The 19,254-nt window shown below is 44.5% G+C and overlaps 1 protein-coding gene across 12 annotated transcripts in view; it reads left to right on the top strand.

Annotated features, from left to right (window-relative positions):
• IGSF9B (immunoglobulin superfamily member 9B) overlaps positions 1-8,146 on the top strand; it is a 48,790-nt gene extending 40,644 nt beyond the window's left edge. For 2 of the 12 annotated variants that reach the window (XM_039878861.1, XM_039878862.1), the window contains exons 19-20: positions 3,474-3,595; positions 6,296-8,146. In XM_039878861.1, the coding sequence (XP_039734795.1) occupies positions 3,474-3,595; positions 6,296-6,504 (331 nt within the window). In that variant the 3' untranslated portion in view covers positions 6,505-8,146. Of the gene's footprint in view, positions 1-1,611; positions 1,866-2,229; positions 2,389-3,242; positions 3,280-3,473; positions 3,596-6,295 lie in introns of those variants that run through there. The other 10 variants (XM_039878866.1, XM_039878863.1, XM_039878867.1 and 7 more) reach the window with 8 other exon arrangements.
• Positions 8,147-19,254: the final 11,108 nt, after the last annotated feature.

The following is a 19,254-nucleotide window of genomic DNA, read 5'->3' as shown; positions in this document are numbered from 1 at the left end:
TTCACTACTCTGGGTCAGCATACAGCTAAGCAGCTAAGGAAAGCTTAGCTAAATGGTCATGATTTGGGTTTTGTATGGATTTTATGAAGAGAGAGATGGGGAGAAAAAAGTGTTAAAGTAAGTTCTAGGCCATTTAGGGTAGTTCTGAACTGCAGAGAAACACCACTGCGACAGAAAACTGCAGTTTTCGGGTAGACAATTTGGAATATCCAGAGAAATCTCTAGGCTTTGAGGCTTTCACCTTTCAGTAATGCTCTTACTTCCTGGGAGAAGGAGCACCCCCAGAGTTTGCAGAATTCCTGTATGTTTGAGAAGAATTGAGGCTGATGAGAAAAAGAACTGAGACCTCAACTTCTGGAGAGCCCAGGGCTGGAATTTGTTCTGATAAGGCAACCTACGGGTCAGCCTCAGGTTTACTTGCCAGCTTCATTCCAGGGATAGATAGAGTCACTTAACCCAAGCTTCCTACTTTCTGAGAGACATCAGCAGCAAAAGCTTTATTACCTGAAAGTCCCCCAGGTGGGCTTGACACTGACAGGGCACATGGTCACCCCTCCTAAAAAAAAGGAGGCAATTTGATTCCAAAGGGCTTTACATGCTGCAGGTGATATCTGTTGGACCATATTTCATGTGTCTTTTCTGAATAATTCGCTTAAAATAAAGACCTATTTTGCCCCCTCTCTTCCTCCTGCCTTCCAGACACTGTTTTGTTTTTTTTTTTTCTCCAGCACTGGGAGAGTGTCTTGATACCTTCAGGAGCCACCTTCTGTCATGTTTCTGTGTTTGAGTGCTGAGCCAAAAGTGAAAACAGGTGAATAGCAGGTGTCCTGGAAGGGCTAGAGCTTGGCTGTTTCATGAGTAAAAATTGGCTTACCATCTTCAATGGATCATTGCTATTTGGGAAATTTTACCTGACACAGCCAGCCTTTCCCCATCCTGGTCTATTTTACCCTGGCTCTGCCACCACAGCTGAGAATGTCAGTAACTGTTGCAGCTAGTGCATTCTGGGGCAGACTGACTTCTCAGATGATGTGTGGAAGCAGTGTTTTTTTTTTTTTTTTGATGTAGCTTCTGTCCCTGCTTTATCAGGAAGAAGTTGGAGGAGCAGTTTAGTCTAGTGTTGAAAGCCTTGGCTCTATCATATAATAACTGGATTATTGGATACACTACCTGGCCTAACTTCAGTTTCTCTATCCAGAAAATAGGGTCAATGTAGTATTTACCTCTTCAGGTTGTTGTAAGGATTAAAGAAAATTATTGTAGAGAAGATAGATCAGTGCCTTGCATGGTAAATGGTAAATAAATGTTGTATGATAAAAATGATAATGGCGACAATCTATTGATCGTAATAATAAAAACATCCCTGGAAGTTTCACTTGGCTTGGAGGTGCCACAGGAATTTTCAGGGGTCACCCTGTACCAGCTTCTCTCATGCCCTAGTGGAACACTCTGGATTATGTTTTTAAAGCACTGTTCCCTAGGTCCACTGCTTGCCATATACCTCCTCAGACCATACATCACTCATTTTGTGTGGTCCTTCTGAAGTGGCTGGCTGGGACCAGGAGACAGATAAACTGAACAGTGGATTCATATCTTTGATTTTCCTTTTAGGCAGTATGAAGAAGCCTTAGTCAAGGAAGAGACGGGGGTGAGGACATTCTACCAGCACTGGAAAGCCATGCCCCCTCATGCCCTACCCATCTCCATTCTTTGCCTGCCTTCCAAATTCCCTTCCAGCTGCTGCTGCTGCTGCTGCTGCTGCTGCTGTGTAGAATCTCTGTGGGTAGACTATGGAGTTTGTGAAAGAGGAAGGAATGGGCAATTGCAGATTGGGTCTTTGGGGGTGGAAGACCTGACTTCTAATGGTGAGTTGGACTACTCTACGAGACTATGTGTGTGCCTGTGCGCACTCGTAGGTGGGGCTTCTTAGCTCCATGCTATCAGGGGCTATGGAAAACCAAAAAGTTGTCTCTGACCAGAATTTTGGTGGAACTTCTTGATACTTTATTTACTAAAGGGCTATGGAATAATGACCTTCATCAAAGAAGATGAAGATTGCTTTATTGCCAATTTATGCAAGAAACCCCAGAAGCCAGAGGCTTTGTTTCCTTCATTCTCACAAAGATATCTGTTGTTGGAGCAATGCGGCTGTATCCTATCCCTCTATCATTTAAAAAAATATGCCTTGGACTGCTTACTCAGCATTGGGGACTTCTTTTCCCCTCACAGGATTATCCATCCTACTCCTTAATCAGGATTCAGCCAAAACCAACTGCAATGGAGATGGAAGAGGGAGATGTGGAGATTGAGGCAGAGTGTGATTCACTTTAGTCTACTGTGGCCCTAGAATGTCTCTGCTTCTCTGATTGTGTGCTAATGCCAACACTGGTGAGAAAGAAAGAGTGACCTCTCTCCCTCTTTTTCCCTTTATTCCTCAGGCTCCAAGTTTGGCTTATTTTAAGAAGAAATTCCATTGATAACATACCTTCTAGGTTTTCTTCTTTTATGACTGTTGAAAAATTCTCTCCAATATGCACAAATTGTCACAGAAAGTCCATCTTCTTAGCTCTCCTTGGTTCCCTTTGTCACCTGGGCTTCAGCATGGGCTTTGCTTAAATTGTTGACTTTGCCCTAACCATGCATTTCATCCATCAGGCAAATGGCAACGTCCACTCAACTGGGAAAGAAAGAGAAACCTATACACATGGTCTTCTCTCCCAACAACCTTGGTTTCTCTGTTGAATCTTAAAAATTAGAGATTCACTGGATACTTGCTACAGATATCCTGGGCTTTGCAAGGTTGCCATATTTGGACACTCTAACCGCTGTAATCTACTTCCACCCTGTTCTATTCCCTTACATGACTGAAGAAGTCTGAGCCAGATCTGCAGAGGGTCAGGGTGACAGTTCTGCCGAATGTTGGTAGATGACAAGTATTTGTTGCTGTTAGCTGCTGGATTCTGCCTGAATCTTATAGATGGAGCAGAAGGAGACCAGTGAAGCCAGGTTTCTCATTTTGCCTTGGCCTTCTGTTTTCTGGAGGAGGACGGTTAGTTGGGGTTGGGGTTGCTCACCTCCTGCTTAAATCTGCCCTTTTACTTTTCATTTAAAGGTCTTGATTGTGACAATTTCTAAGGACTTCAGACATCGAAGCTGCTTCTTTCTCTGACCTTTCTTATTCTTCCCAGCTTGAGTTCTATGTGATGGGGCTTACTATTAAAGTTTCTCTCTCCCTTTCCTAGGTCTTCTGATTGCTCTACAGAATCGTTTCCATCTGAGGTAGGCCTCCCACTGCTGGAGATTTCTACTGGGTTTTCCTCCTTCCAGGAGCGATGGAAAGACGGCCAGTGAGGGACTCCATAAAACCTTACTCTGTCCTCCTATGGGCCGGCTGTTTGGCTTTCTTCCAGCCCTGCTTCAGAAGCTCCCTGTTCTGGGAGCTTATCTGTGCCTCTCTAATTACCCCTTTTCAGAACCCATCCACCTGCATCTGGGGACGCTGCTGCACCTGAGAGGCTGGAGGCTCTGAAATACCAACGGATAAAAAAGCCCAAAAAGTCATCCAAGGGCTCTTCGAAGTCAAAGAAACGATCCGGTAAATGGTGGGAAGCACCTTTTTACCTTGCCAGCTGTTAATGTGGGATTGTTTGGCGCAGGATCCCACCCTTGGGTTTTCTCTAGAATTGAATCTACCAGGTGTTATTTCGTTCTTTGTTTCTCTTTAATACTAATTTTCAAGTAACACACAAATATTATTTTCATGTAAAGATGAGAAAGATAAAGTTAAAATCTCTTGATTGTCCTCCCACTTCTGTTTCCTTCCATCTGGGAAGCATTCCTCTCTGGTATGTGTGTGTTTTCAGAACCTTTCTGTGTAAATTTACCTTTAGAAAAGATATTGTATTGTTTGAATGTATTTTTTTTAACAACATAAATAGTATCTTAGTTTTCCTATTCTGTAACACCCCGTGGAAATATCCTTATCTCCTTATAGATTTCTTCTCTCTCATTTCAAGCCTTTAGTTGGACTTGAGAAGTATGGAGTCCTCCCTAGTGCTTAGAGGACATCATGGCATGGATCCAGCTTGTGCAGATTGACCAGATTTTTCTCAATGAGATAGAGTGAAATCTTCTCATCTTGTAGAAAGATACCTCTATTGAAATAAGTCTGTTGTTTATCCAGCAGTAATATGTAGCCTATAAAACAGTGCAAAGATAATTCAGCACTTTTGCAGATGTAGAAAATTCCTTAGTATTTCTCACATACTCTCTTTTTACCAATGGTGTTATGAATGTGACAGGCCATCAGAGAAGACTGCTGAACAGTTTCTTGCAGATCTTTAATAACCACTGTAGAGTAACTTTCTTTAGAGATGGGGTTATGAAAAAGTGTTATACAGAGGCCGTTTGAATCTTGGGGAGTCCATGAGCACTTATTTCTCACTTAGCCTTTGAGTGGTGCTATTATCCTATTATATTTTTTAAGTGGGAATACTGAGGCAGGGAAAAAGAAAATGAATTTTTTATGGTTTGAGTGGGAAGTTGAAGCCCAAAACTGAATTTTCAACTCATATAAGCTCATTTTAGTTTAAGACTATCTATCTATCTATCTATCTATCTATCTATCTATCTATCTATCTATCTATCTATCTATCTATCTATCTATCTATCTATCTATCTATTATCTATCTATCTATCTATCTATCTATCTATCTATCTATCTATCTATCTAATCTATCTAATCTATCATCTATCTTTTTTTAAAAATTTTTTTTGGGAAAAAGTCACATTGAATGCCTATATTCTCTTGTTCTGTTTACAGTAGTCCTGTTCTCTTGTATGTTAACATTGCTCAAATATGTCTTTAGCCCAAATTCTTTCCATGAACTTGTCTCATTTCCAGGTACCTCCCGAACATGCATTTTTTTCATAAGCCTTTATAATGTCCAAAATAGTTATTGACTATCATCTCCAAATTTACTTCTCCATTCTTCTCCGCTCTCACATCTTATATCCAACCCATTTTATAAGGTTTGCTGGCTCACCTTTTAAAACATACCCTGAATGTGACCACTTTTTTTCTGTCTCAGCTGCTAAAACTAAATTCTAACTCATGCTCATCTACTGCCTTGACTATTGCAATTGCCTCCTAACTGGTCCTCCTGCCTCTATCCTGGCCCCTTCTGTAGTATATTATACACACAGAAACCAGAGTGACCTTTAGAAAATGTAATAACATACTCTCTCCTCTGGTCATGGGCATGTGAGCATGTGCGCGCACAGACACAAACACACACACTCACTCTGATTAAAATCTTCCAGAAGCTTCTCACTAAAACTGAGCAGATTTCAAACTTCTTGTGATACCATTGTCTTTCCTGCTTCACTTCCTCTGCTCACTCTGTTTTAGCCACAGTGGTGTTTCTTCTGTCTCCAGAACATGTCACATTTGCTCTTAACTCAGGTTTTTCACACTTACCACTCCTTCTGCTGGGAACACTTTTCCCTCTCATCTTTGGAAGGCTCATATTTCAAGACTCAACTCAAGCGTTACTCCGTTAGTAGCAGTGCCTCAGTCTTTTGCTATCTCATGACCCTATTTTATATATTTTTTGTAGCACTTACAGTATCTGAAAATTTTATTTCTGTAGTTTTTAAGTCTTTACATTTTGTCTCTTTTTCCTCACCCTTGCATTAAAATATAATATTCTAGAAAGGAATATCTTTCTCTCTTTACCTCCAGAAAGGCTATGAGGCAGTGGAGAAGCCGTGGAGTAGGAAGGGCCAGGCCTGACTCTATTGCATGCAATTAAAATCTTGTGTAAAATTCACCATTGCTTGTGGGGCAGGGCAGAGTGGAGGATGAAAAAGTGTATTAAGTCCCAACCCCAGTACCAAGAATGATGGCTATTACCTAGGAGGCACTAAAAAAAAAAAATTAATGTTTTTTTAATAAAAAAGAAATATTAGATAAAAGATAATAAATATATTTAATATTAAATAAAAGATAAAATATAAACATTCATGGACTAGTTCCACCCTGCTCTCTTGACTCATGAGAACTAGGGGAGCAGACTTGGGGTGTCGGTGGCCTTCATGGTGAAGAAGGTGGTTTTGCTGCTGCAGTTTGCTTTGGTGTCCCATATGCTCAGGTGACCCCTTTGTTTACTACTAGAAACCCAGAATACGTGCCCTCGCAGCTGAACAAGGTGAGTGAGAGTGTGAGGCTGCGGTCTCCCTTTTTACCCACTTGCTTTTCTTTTTGTCTTTCTGTGCGCCTGTTCCTCCTCCCCAGATGGCCCTGCCTCCCAGGCTCAGCAGCTTCCAAACTCTCAGGTTCTGTGGCCCGACGAAGCTGTCTGCCTCCGAAAGAAGAAGAGACATTCTCGGCCTGACCCCTTTGCCCGCCTCTCAGACTTGTGCCACCGCCAGCTTCCAGAAGACCAGACGGCGATTCTCAACAGCGTGGATCAGGAAGACCCTGGCCATGCCACTCTGCTGTGACAACACAACTCTAAGTGCTCCCAGAGCGAGAATGCTGGGCTGAGGGCAAGGGAAGGGGATGCATGGTGATGGGTGCTGGGGCCACGTCTTCTCCATCAGTGGAGGCCTGGCCTGCCCAGTAGTTCTGAGGGTTGCTCAGACCTTCGTTCAGCCTGTTCTCTCTCTGGCCAGAGTGGGAGTCTCCTCCAAATCCTGGCCAACTGGCCTTGTCTTCGGGATACCAGGCCGGGCAGACCTTTCAGCTGTGGGTGGAGATCAGGAAGTGAACTGGAGACAGGGAGAGATCTGCCTCCTCCCCACTACTCCCCTCTATACTAGATTGATTTTTCTCACCTCTTCAAAGATCTTTGGAAGTGAAGAAGAGGAAAGCAATGGTTTTTGCTGCTCTCTGCTTCTGCTTCAGTTTTTAAATCCTGGGAGAGGGCTGAACTTCCATCTCACTTTCCAAACTCTACATATATATAGATATAGATACAAATGCATAGGTATGTAGATCGTGGGTTTCTCTATGTGTATATATATGTACATCGAAACAGCAAAATGCTGTTTATTTCTGTGGCCAATGAAAGAAGGAGGAAGAGGGCAGCAGACGTGTGGGGTTTGTGAGTAGGACTGGCAGGGAGCTGGCTGGGTGCCCTGATGTGTCTCGGGGATTACTCCTTTGGAAACAGGATTCACACCTTCTCAGCTGAATTCACCACTTTACCTTCTCCCATCTAGAGCAGAAATTGAGGCTTGCCATGATTTCCAGCTGCCTGCTTTGTGAGTTCAGCAATGAGTTACCACAGAACTAAACATAAGCCTTTATTTCTTGGTTCCTGAGTGAGGAAAGGGTGGCAGGCAAAGGGTCAGACTGGCATCTTCCTTCCACAGTTTGGCTCAGAAGTAGAAGCTGCTTAGTAGCAGGGCCAAGAGGCAGGCCCTGATGCACAAACTCAAGCTCTTCCATCGGTCCTTTTTGGTCCAGCCAGGGCCAGAAGCCTTGGGGCCAAAGAGCCTCCCATTCTGGAGCCGTCTGTGCTGAGCACCAAGCTGCTGCTGCTCTATTTATATCCCGCCTCTGGCTCGGCACCCTCTGGAGTGCTGTTCCAAAGCTGCTGACTCGGTTCCTCCTTTCCTTTTGTGGGAGCTAATTTCCCAGATTGATTAATTGCCACTTGTAGGGAGCCCGCCGGCAGCTCCTTTTCCATGCTCTCCACGTGCTGTCTGCAGACTCTCCTCTGCTCTGGGCCTTCCTTCACCCTGTGGACCCTGGCTCCAACGGGATGAGATCGGACAAACCTAAGGTGCCCCAGATTTATGGGCTCTGGGGGTGCTGTGGATCCCCTCTCTTCCCCTGGTTCATATTTAAATGGACCTGGCCAAGGCATGGGAATGAAGGTAGAGGGGGTGGTAAATAGGGGCCTAGGTTCTGAGCCTTTCTCTGCCAAAATCTTGTCCTAGTTCAAACTATGAGCACCCAGAAGCTTCTGTGAGGTCATCTTAAAACAACTAAAGATGTATCTCTCTCTTCCAATAAGATAATGGTGCTGCCTAAGCACAGGGCAGAAGGCCCTGAGGGTGGATGGGGTGTACCTGGTTTCTCTTCCCTTGTGCAGGAGCCTGCCCTTCTAGCTGCCAGAGAATAAAGGTGGCTATCGGATTCCTTGAAGTATTTCCTCCTTGGTGCTGCTGTCTTCGTGGGTTTGGGGACATCCACCTCTCCCCAGTTATCTGCTTACATGTTGGCCAAGTCAAAGTACTGGAGGCATCCGCATGTCTCACTGCAGTTGCCAGGTGAGGCTTCTGAGAGCCAGGAAGCCACTCCTTGCTGGGAGCATCCGTCTTAGGAATGAGTCTTCTGCCACACAGACCCCGGTGCTTCCTTTCTGTCGACTAGCGAGTGGAGACCAATTCCTCCCATGGGGTTCTGCCACGCAAGTCACAGCCTCAGTTTCTTTCTGAAAATTGTGAGTCGTGGAGAAAGAGGTGGAGAGGGGAAGTTTCTGGCCCTCATCCTGTCGACTGCCTCATCTCTCTGGGGCTAGGCTTGCACCCTCCTGGCTAATGCACTTTTCTGGGCATCCAAATCCACTTTACCACTGGGTGGCAGCTCCAGCAAAATGGAAGAGCAGAGGTTGGGTGACTGTCTTCTTTCCCGAGGTAGCACTACCTCTGCCACTGTACCCCAATCAATGACTCACTGAATACCTCCTGGGGCATGTGGGGCCTCATACCGGGTCAGTCGGTAGCTTCTGTCTGTACTCTTCACGGCATGCCATTTCTTACACTGGCTGGAAGGTGAATGTGGGTTATAGGTCTTCAGGATGAATTAGTTCAAACTTTCTAATCCCTGTGCTGGGAATTCTAGGCTGTTTAGGTTACAAAAGAAGTAGAGAAGATGAGGTGGAAGGCTTTGCTTCTTTAGGATGTCATAAGGGCCGAGAGCCAAACTCTTGGGTGAGGTGCCTCAGACTGTGGCTGTGCTTTCCTGGAAGACCTGCCAGTGAACTATTGCCAGTGCCAACAAAGGTGCTGACTCCTTCCTTTTTGCTTCCTTTGGCGGTGCGCCTTACCTCAGCACATCAGACCAAATGGTGGGAGCAGTGCTTTTTGCTGGCCACTGGGTGGCAGCTGCATTGGGCATGCCCAAGGCTAGGGAAGGACACAAGGCCAACCTCTCTCAATGGCCTTGGTCTCATTTCTCCTCCCAAGAGGGCTTTCTTCTTGTGACAGTGTCTTTGAAGGTCAGCAGCCTTCCTACACCCCTGGGAACTATTTCAGTCCTTCCTTCAAGGACTTTGGTGGAAATTGGCAGAATACAACCCCTTCTGTCCATGTGATGGAGGGTAAAGATATCACAGGCACATACTTAAGTGCTGGGTGTGTGCATGTGTGTGAGGGTGTGGTTGTGGGTGTGTGTATGATGGGAATGTAGACATTTCTAGGGACCAAATGTCCTTTGTACTCTGCCTTTGAACAATTGCAATGAGCACTATTAAGCTTCCTAGAACTTTCACACTCCTCTGTATGGGAGATCAAATGTCTTCCAAACTCCCCCTTTATGATCTCATAACTTTGCAGTAGAAGTAAGAAGTAACTTGGATAAAAATCTATTCCTTCGTCTCAGTCTTTCGTCTGACCCTCCATTCTGCATCTTGACTAGAAACTATGGCTGTTTCAGGCTTAGGATTTCACAGACCAGGGTCAAATGCTTCTAGAAGGGGCTCAAGGTTGACGACACTTAGGAGGACCTGAGACTGCAATTATTTGGGGAAAGAAAATGAGCAATAAAGAGAAGGGGAGTCCTGTGTCTTGATTTGTTGGCTTACCACAAATTAAGTGGGTTTCATGACAGGAGTGAGATCATGCATGTAGATTGTCATTTGTGGCCGTGGCTTATTCTATGCTGGTGAACTCTGCTACCATATCTCCCAGCCTATCTCCCTTGCAGCTTTCCTTGAGAGATGGGGGCGGTGTGTGTGTGTGTGTGTGAGGGGCCTTTTGAGATTTTACTTTCTCAACAGGAAGGCTGCTTCATCCCGCAGGGCTGGCAGGGTCTGTGGCCCCCTTTGAGGAGGGGCCTGTGTCCCATGATTATGCTCCTGGGGGAATTTCAGTCAGGGGTGGATTGGGGTGAGAAATTATTAATAGTTTTAATATTCTGTTTTATTTTTGATTCGGGATCTAAAATACTTGGGGTTAAACTGATTTCAGTTATTCTCCCATACACTTTTCATTCAGAGGAAACTGAAGAGCGTTCAGAAATATCCTGACTAGGTTTCTTTTTTTGGGAGGGAGGCAAGATTGACAAAACAATAGTAGCTTCAGGGAAGAAACAGTCTTCACAGAGCACCAGGGTGACTTTGCCACGCCTCAGGATTAGAATCTGGGGCTGAAGTATGTGTGGCTGGAGCAGTTTCTTTGGGTTTTGTTAGAAAAAGCCTTTTTTGGGGGGTGGGGTGTTGGGGTGGGTTGGGGAAGAATTGTACATAAAGTACATTTTATTATTATGTAGAGAAACATAAGAAAAGAAAAGCTCGTGGTTAATCTTGGGCTTGCTTTGCTTGCATGTAGAGGAGCTTTGGGGAGCATTGCAGGGATTGCTGGGGAGCAATAGGAAGTAGTCCAAGGGTAGAGATGGGTGGGAGCATGGGTGGCTCCCTCTGGGAAGAGTGCACATTCTCACCAGGCCTTCTCAGCCCAGTTCTGCCTTTCTATCTTCTCCAAAATAGAGGGAGGCAGGCTCAGCAGGCTGGAGGTTCAGAGCCCCATGGGGCTGTACTTGTTGCTTTGGGGAGAGGGCCCAGGAGGCATGTTTACATGCAGATCAAGAATGAATAAGGTAATTGATGGGCTGGGTATTTCAGGAAAGGGAGTTAGGGAGCTGGGGCAAGAGAGGTCAAGTTTTTTCCCTGGTTTCTATGAGGCTGGAAGGTTAGGTCAGCCAAGAGTTGAAAGTGGGGATCCTGGTATAAGACAGTGAGACCAAAGCCAGGGGACATCAAGACTTACCTTTTTCTTTGGGGCACATGACAACTTAGTTATACCTAAGGGTGAAGTGTACAGGTTGGAGGTTGTCCCAAGAAAAGGAAGAGAAGTGACTATACTGGGTGGGGACAGTCTGGAAAGAGGTAGCAGTGAAGATCATTTTGGGGGCAGTTGTGGGAGGCTAAGGTTTTTATTGCATAAAGACTATGGGGGTTGGGGTCTTGGTGCATAGGCCCAGACTGGATCTTCAAGAGGTCTTGCTACTTAGCTAGACTTTTTTACTTCTTCTAGAATTAGCCTATTAACACTAAGTGCCCAAACCAAACATGGACATATTTTTTGTGATGTCTTTCAGCTTTATCTATTTGTTACTGGAGGCTCCTCAAGCCCAAAGCTAGGATAGTTGTCTTGAGATTCCAAGGCTGTCACCAGCTCTGTGTCAATGAAGAAGGAAGAATCATTCTTGTGAGCTTCCCTTGCTTGTTCTCATAAACAGAAGTGGCAGGTGGCCTTTTCCTCCTCTTCCATGATCTAAAACTGTTCCTGAGACATTGTTGCTGGTGATGGAGAGGAAGGATTGGGGCTTGGCTTTTGCATTCATTACCCTTTCTTCTTGAGGCACAGAGGCTGCCTTCAGACTATGAAGCTACACAGTGGCTTTATACCTAGATGTTTGTTCTCAGTTTCTCTTCCTTTGATAGGTTAAGGTCACTAGTCTGGTTAACATAGGAGGGGAAAAAGATTCACCCTGAGATCAGACCAGCTATGCCTCTGTCCTCTTTGATGTCTCCAACTCTGTCTCCTTTCGGATCAGGAGGCAGAATTAAAAATCTCTTCTTTAGAAGAAGTCAATAAACCAAGGATCAAAGCCCAGACTGGACTTTAGCCTCTTAGCATCTTGGTGTTTGGTTACAGTTGTCCATTTCCATCCCTCCCTCTGACTGGTAGTGAGGCCACACTGGTCCAGTGTTTTATTTCCAGGCTCCCACGTCTATACTTTCAAATAAATCTTTCATGAGCAAATACGATATCCCCTCCAGATGTTTTGTGTATTGGGTTTGCTAAGATAGAAGTGTTTTCACGATCTCATTTTAAGGTGATAGAAAAATTCCCAATAGATTGAATCTGATCCAAAGATACCCTCATGCCCCAAAGGTTTCTGTCTAGGATCAGGAACAATTAAGCATTAGTACAAATACCATTAATGGCTGGCCATGCCTTATAGAAGTATGAATCAGAGTATCTTGTTTGCTAAATATTTTGGTAGAACAGCAACCAGCAGTTGAAATCACTTGGATTGTCTCTTCTGTGGTGGGTCCATAGTAGTAATTCGGGTTTCTGAAGAGGGCTGATGACATAGTTATCAGCTTTGTTCCACTGGCTGGGAGAGTTAGACTGGGGAGTTAAGAGTGGTACAAATTCAGTTCCTGTCCCTGGTCGTGTGGCTCTCTGTCTTTCCCACCCCACTACTAGATGGTGACATGAATGGCTGTCTGAGCCTGTTATTATTTTGAGTCTTGAAGAAATGTGTTCCACCTTTCCCTGGCACTGGGTTTCTTGGATTTATTTTAGGAACTAGGGAATGCTCTTTTCCTTCACCCCACAATTAAGTTCCCATTCCTTCTTTACCCCACTTCTTCATGGCTCCAGGGATTTTGAACTTGCGCATGGTTTACAATGGGGAGGTGATTGGGTGGGGCAGGGAATCTGGGAAGGGAGAAAGACTGGGCTGGGGAGGGAGGGATTTGCGTTTTCAGCCTTAGAAATACCACGAGCATGCTTTTGGGCCATGTGTGGGGTTTCACATGTGTAGATGGAAGGGGCACATGCCAACTTTCCTCATATTGGCGATAAGGGATTAGAGCCTTTTTGCTTCTTTTGGCTTAGGGCATCTATGAAACCTTGTTTCCAAAGGAGGGGAATAGACCTCCTCGTGGTCATGTTGCAATCCTTGGAAGGGAAATTGTCAGTCACTCTATCAACAAATATTTATATTGCCTACTGCGAATAATCAGAGGTCTGTCATGAGTAGACGATGTCCTGGCTGGAGAGAGAAATAGGATTGTCTCACCTGTCCCTCTGCAGTTATCAGGTTCTCAATCTGGTCTCTAACCTCCAGTCAGCTATCTATTCCATGTTTCTTTCCTGGGCTCAGGAAGTAAGAATATGTGTGTGAGAGTGTGTGGTGATGTGTGTGTGTGGTGTGTGTGTGGTGTGTGTTGTGGTATATGAAGTGTGGTGTGTATGTGTGTTGGTGGTGTGTAGGTTGTGTGTGTGTCATGTGGTATGTGGGTGTTTGTTGGATGGTATGTGTTTGTGGCGTGGCATGTGTTTGTGAGGTATGTGTGTGTGTAAGATTTGTAGGGACACACTAATTTGCCTGAGGAGCATCAGGCCTCTTTTTAGTTGATTCTTTCTCTGCTAGGCAACTTCTGTTTTGGTAGGAGGGTGAAATTAGTAATATACCATCTTTAGTGTATTTTTTATGGAGATTGTATATAAAATTATATAAATAGATATAATTTGTTCTATTTTAAGGAGACAGGGGAACTTATGTAAGGGGGTGGGTAGACAAAAGGATCAGATGCAATAGTTGTGACTGGGAGGCTTCACGCATGTGAGATATCTGGGGAGTGGGAAATGGGAGGGCAGGAGACTAAAGCCGGGCCAGAGGAGTGGGGGCTGGTGCCCTCAGCACACACACACATATATATATAGACAAAAAACCTATATAAAGTCTATCTAGCTAGCTTATCTATATATCTATATATCTATATGAAGTCATAGTTTGCTTTATTTTTGTACCTGTGCTTAGAGATGATGGAGCAGGACCACCTTCCCAGGCAGTCTGGGATACTAGCTCATGCCTTGATACCCCTCTTTCCCCATCCTTCCTCTATGCCTCTTCCTTTGAAACACTCTGTTCAGAGTTGCTTGGGTATTTCTGATGGAAATGTGCACATGTGAAAACTTTAAAAACAACAAAACAAATAGTCTCCTTGCAGAATGGACAAATGATCTGAAGGTCGTCGGGAGCTACCAGATTGGATAGTCTCCCAAACCAGGATCCATAGTATTTCTTGTCACTGGGAGGTGACACTGTGGCTTGAAAGGTGCTTTATATAGTGAGGATGGACAGTCGAATCTATCCCCATGTTGCTGTGGGTTGGTACTCAGTTCTTCTGAAGGAATCTGGCTCAGCAGCATTTGAAGAAAGTCAAGATTACATAGAGGTTTACAATACCTGACCCGGTTTGTAGCACCTTGACTCAAGCACTACTGGGGGGTGTGGCAGTGAGAAGGAGGCATCTTAAGATAACTTTGTGAGGCTGACTGCATGGGCTCAGGCTTAAAGAAGAATACCCTGCTCATTCTTGCTGCAGTTTCTTGGAACCAGTGTGAATGTGATATCTAATATAAATATATCATACATGCTTTTTTCAGTTGTTATTTTAATTGGAAAATAAGGTGGCATTAGAAATGGAATGGTTCAGTCCTGGGGGACTGAGTGGAGGATGAGGAGCGAGAGAAGAACTTTGGGCATAATGGGAAGAACTTTGAGACAGGTAGAAATGCCTTCTGGTACCTGGCTTGGGACTTAACAGACTGAACAATATATCAGAAGAATTTGACTCAGAACTGGAGATTTTGGAGAGTAGGAGCTCACTTGTATCTGAGTAGGAAATTTTGTGTACCCTGAAGTATACCTCTCTGGGAATTCAAGACCTCACATATGCGGCAAGGGCCTTGCACCTTACAGCCTCGGCAATTGTCCCCTGGGTGCTAGCTCACTCCTCTGATTTGTCAAGAGATGAAAATGATGTGTTTGAAGCTTGTGTAGGGCCAGATGGTGCAGGCAGCCAGGAGAGACTCAAGGCTGCAGTCTCTCTGCTCTCATCCTGCTTCTCAACTAAAACAAAGGCAATACTAACCCCTCCTCCCCAATCAAAATGTCATGCTGTCCAAGAGCTTTTGTCTCATGGAGTTTGATCATTAGAGGAACTCAGATACCTCAGCCATGGGAAGGGCTCTCCTAACATTTTTGGGATATATGGGAAACATAGGGTATGGTGGAGCTTGAGTCTGACTCCGGACCCTTCTGCCTCCACAATGTAGACTATGGGTCACTGTGTCCACTGAGGCACACAGTTCCCGGGGACTCAAGAACACTGAAAGAAAAATAGGTTCTGTTCATGCAGTACTGGGGGGACTCCAATTCTGGATCCAAGTGGCTGTGTGTGTCCGTCTTTGGAGGTGACTGATCTTTCCTGCAGTCTTCTCAGGAGGCCAGAGGATACAGCCAGAAGTTTCTGGTAAGATTTTTCGGGGAGGTTAAATAAGAGAAAAAGCAGCACATTCTATGTCCCTTCCTGGATTGCAACTCCTTCCAACCCACCAAAGCCTCCTCATGAAGAGGGCTCCCTATTACTGTGCTGTTGGCTCTTAGAGCAATCCTCCTCTCTTTCTCCATATACCCTGTCCTACCTCTGGTGTACATGCAACCAGCAGAATAAATCATTTCAGCATCACAGGTTCCTCAAAGGGTTAGTACCTCTGCTAGGTCTAGGGTTAGTTCTAAAACTCTGCTTCTTTCCACATTAAACCCAGGCCTTAATCCTTAGAAGCCTCAGCAGCATTAAGGTATGAGATCAAGAGTCACTGACCTGCACATTCCCATCCCATCCCATCCCAGTCTTCACCCTTCAGCTGGGCTCTTCAGTTATGTGAGAAAAGGTGAAGATAAGAAACATAGCCCATAACTTGAAATTATGGAGCTTGGAGGGGATGTAATGCTTACCTCTGCCCTTTCCATGATCCTGGCCACAAGCTCTCAGAAAGATGGTGAAAGGATGGACATTGGAGGAGAAAGGATAGATAGCCCAGCAAAGATCTCCAGTTCCTCTGAAGAGCCAGTCTTTCACAAAGGCACAAATGGATTGAGATCTGATGGTACATGGAATAAGCAAAATTACCTACCTTTGAACCTCTCAGTTAGTGGATAGGTTGGTGGGATGAGTGCTTTGATTAAGCCTTTGAGGTCCACAGCCACTTCTAGTAGGAACATGAGCTGTTCCATATGCCTGTGCCATACTCTCTTGTTCTCATATAGTGGAGGGATATTGAGTTTGAGTGCTTTTCCATTTTGGCAGGTGGTAGAGGACTCTATAAAGTTGTTTTAATTTTGCTTTCTCTGTCTGCTAAATGGAACGAGGGTTTGGAGTAGACAGATCCACTGGGAATTGCTCACCCAAGGATAATTATAGGCCCTATTCTTTTCCCATTTACATCGACCAATAGCTTGGGGAAGAGGGATTTGTCCATTGCTCTTTGGCTTTTTGCTAGGCCCTTCCACTCCTCTTTGCTCTAGATGTTCAGGTTGAGCCACCATGGGCAATATAAAAGTAGGAGGTGGAGGAAGAGGAGATGCTACACAGCAAATTTCCTGTTCGTAAAGGATTGGCCATGATATTGGAGTGTGAAGGGTCTCTCCTGTTGTTTAGTAAACTATGGTGCCCAGGGACTGGGAGGGGATGTGTTGTAGAATGATCTAGTATGTTGCTGGAACTTTAGACTGAGGTGTCACAAGGGAGAATGGTTGGTTTAGGAGAGAATAGCAGCTTAAAGCTCCATTACCAAGTCATCAATCTCAAAAAGCTCCATTTACCAGTACATCAATCTCAGAAAGTCTTAATGTCTCTTTGGATTTAATTTCTTCACTACCATCTGTGGGGCCAGAGGTTGAGGGCATGGATGGGGTGTGCTTTCACCAGGTGCTTGTGTTTTTTCACAGCCCGACTTGAAGGGACCATATCCTGCATCATGTCAGTGACTCTTGGTTCCTTTTATCTTCAACTTTTCCTCTTTCACCAGGAGAAATTTATCATCCTGGATATAATTCTTCCATCACATACCTGGAGGCAATTCTGTGTGAATTGCTTTTCCCCATTTCACCCAGTGGTCTGTAGACATACAGAAGCGGGTGACTAGGCAGTGTGGGTGGGGAGGGGCTTCTGATGCTACCTCTCCAAGACCTCTTAAAAACTCCATACCTCTAGATGCCCAGTAGCTTCTTGTATTAGTTCTTCCTTTCTAATGAGTCTGGATATGACTATTAGTTTCGTCATGGGAGTTGTTGCTCTCATTTCGAACTCTTTTATTTCCTCCTTCAACTTTCTTTGGGGGTTACCCTCCATCCATGCCAGGTCTTCTGAAGACTATTCAAACCTCGTTTCCATTTCTTGAATGTCAAGTATTACAACATAACTGCGCTAGGGTGCTTTATGGTGCTGTTCTTGAAGAGGCCAGCTGGACTGAACCTCCTTCGTCCCACTGGTTCCTTAAAATTTGCTGTATTTTGTCTTTTATTTGATTTTTTTCCATAGGGGTTTGGGGTGGGAGACTTAGGGGTGGTTTTTGTGTTCTCTCTCTCTCTTTTCTGTATGTATGGACTGGTCAAAGTCAGTTATCATGGGCAGCTGACTTCATGGTATTGGTTAGCTGATTTTGGTTAACTATTAAAGACAAACCAACAAATTGTACAGCTGCACACAGAACACCTTTGAGTGTGAACTTGAATGGCAACTAGAAGCTTACTTTTTGAACTTCAGGTATGTAACTCAAAAGTAAATAAAAACACTATTTTTTCAGTAAGCTTTTTTTTTTTTTTCTTCTAAGAGACAACTTAGAAATCAAACTATAAGAACATGAAATCGGTGCTGTACCAAAGCCTTATATGAACATATTCTATACTCTGTGTAACCTGTCTCTGGTGAGCTCCCTGCTCTATTCACTCTCTTCTCAAAAGCCTGGGAATGCCAGCGGGTGCCAAGCCTAGGGCTGGGTCTTGGGGAACTGTGGGCCAAGGGGACCCCTTGGAGCAGAGGATGATGGTGAAGGTGGGACACTATTCTGCTTCCTAAGTAGACTCTGAAGGGAAACCAGGCATTTGTGTGTATGTGTGCATGTGTGTGCATGTGTGAGAGCTGATGTGTGTGTGTACATATGTGTGTGGGTGCGCTTACAGGTTCACAATGCCAAAGTGAATGCACTAACTGGGGCCCTGAAAGGGAGACCAAGGTTGACTCTGGGAGTGGGGTGGTTGTGGTAATGAAAATGGGAGCATCTTCACTCCCCTGTTTCCTGTCTCCTTCCCTTTCCTCGCTGTCAGGAAATGGAAGTATCTGGAAACAGCTATACTCTCCACCAGGTGCTTTCTCCTCTAAGTCCACAAACTCTGAGGATTTATAAAGGGCCCCTCTAAGAGACAGGCACCTCTAACCACCAAATCACAAACTGCCAAGATGGGGAGGAACATCCCCTCAGCTCTTACTTGCTTTCGTGGGAAAGAGGATTCTTCCTGCAGGGTCCTTGACCTCCCTGTTCCTGGATCTGGGCCTGTTCTAGCAGCCACCCCTCCAGGTGGGCTCTGATTGGCAGTTCCCCTCCTCTTCCCAATCCACAAAGAAGACCCAACTGGAGATGACCCCTGAGCCTTGCCTGCTCTGTGGTCCTAAGCAATAAGCCTGCTCTGGCTACCAAGGACAGTAACTCCTTTGGCCTTAGACTCTTGCCAGTTAAAAACTGAGTGACATCGTGAACTTGAGTAGGAAGAATATGAATCTGTGGCCCGCCGTGGCTCAGGCTGCCATGCCAGGCTCCACTCGCTGGTATTTTCAGGCTTGCCGGCTACTAACCAACTCATTGCCAGTAACAATTCATGTTCATATAGTGAGTTAAAAATCAAAACAAACAAACAAGTACATAAACAAACAAATAAGAGAAAGGCACATCACATGACAAGATGTGTAGCCCCTGAAGGTATCCTGAAAGTGTTGCAAGTTAAACGGATTAAAAGAAGTTTAGTATTTAATTGCTCCTCATGTAACATTACTCTGCTTCAGAAATGTTTTGTATTTTGATATAAATAAACATTTGTTAAAAAAGTTTATTTCTAATTTTTATTTATATGTAAGAAGTATTTTCTGATGTTATCTAATCTCATCTCTGGCTTAGGTTTTTCCTAATCAACCCATTTTAGAGTCATTGCTCAACATGATTCTGAAAGGATTTGAGGCTTGGAGATTAAGAAACTACTCTTCATTTATTGAGCAAATATATATTGAGGGTACATTATGCGTCAGCCACTATTCATTTACTTGGGACCCATCAGTTAACAACAAAATAGTTAAGGTCCCTGGTCTTCTAGGGTTTATATTTTAGTGGGAGTGAGACAGACATTAAGCAATTATTGCAATAAGAAAATTACATAGAATATAATAT

Source organism: Pteropus medius, unplaced genomic scaffold (assembly GCF_902729225.1).
Source record: "Pteropus medius unplaced genomic scaffold, Ma_sr-lr_union100, whole genome shotgun sequence".
Classification (NCBI taxonomy): Eukaryota; Metazoa; Chordata; class Mammalia; order Chiroptera; family Pteropodidae; genus Pteropus; species Pteropus medius.
Note: the sequence above shows the minus strand (reverse complement) of the source record. Positions and strands in the feature narration are given on the sequence as shown.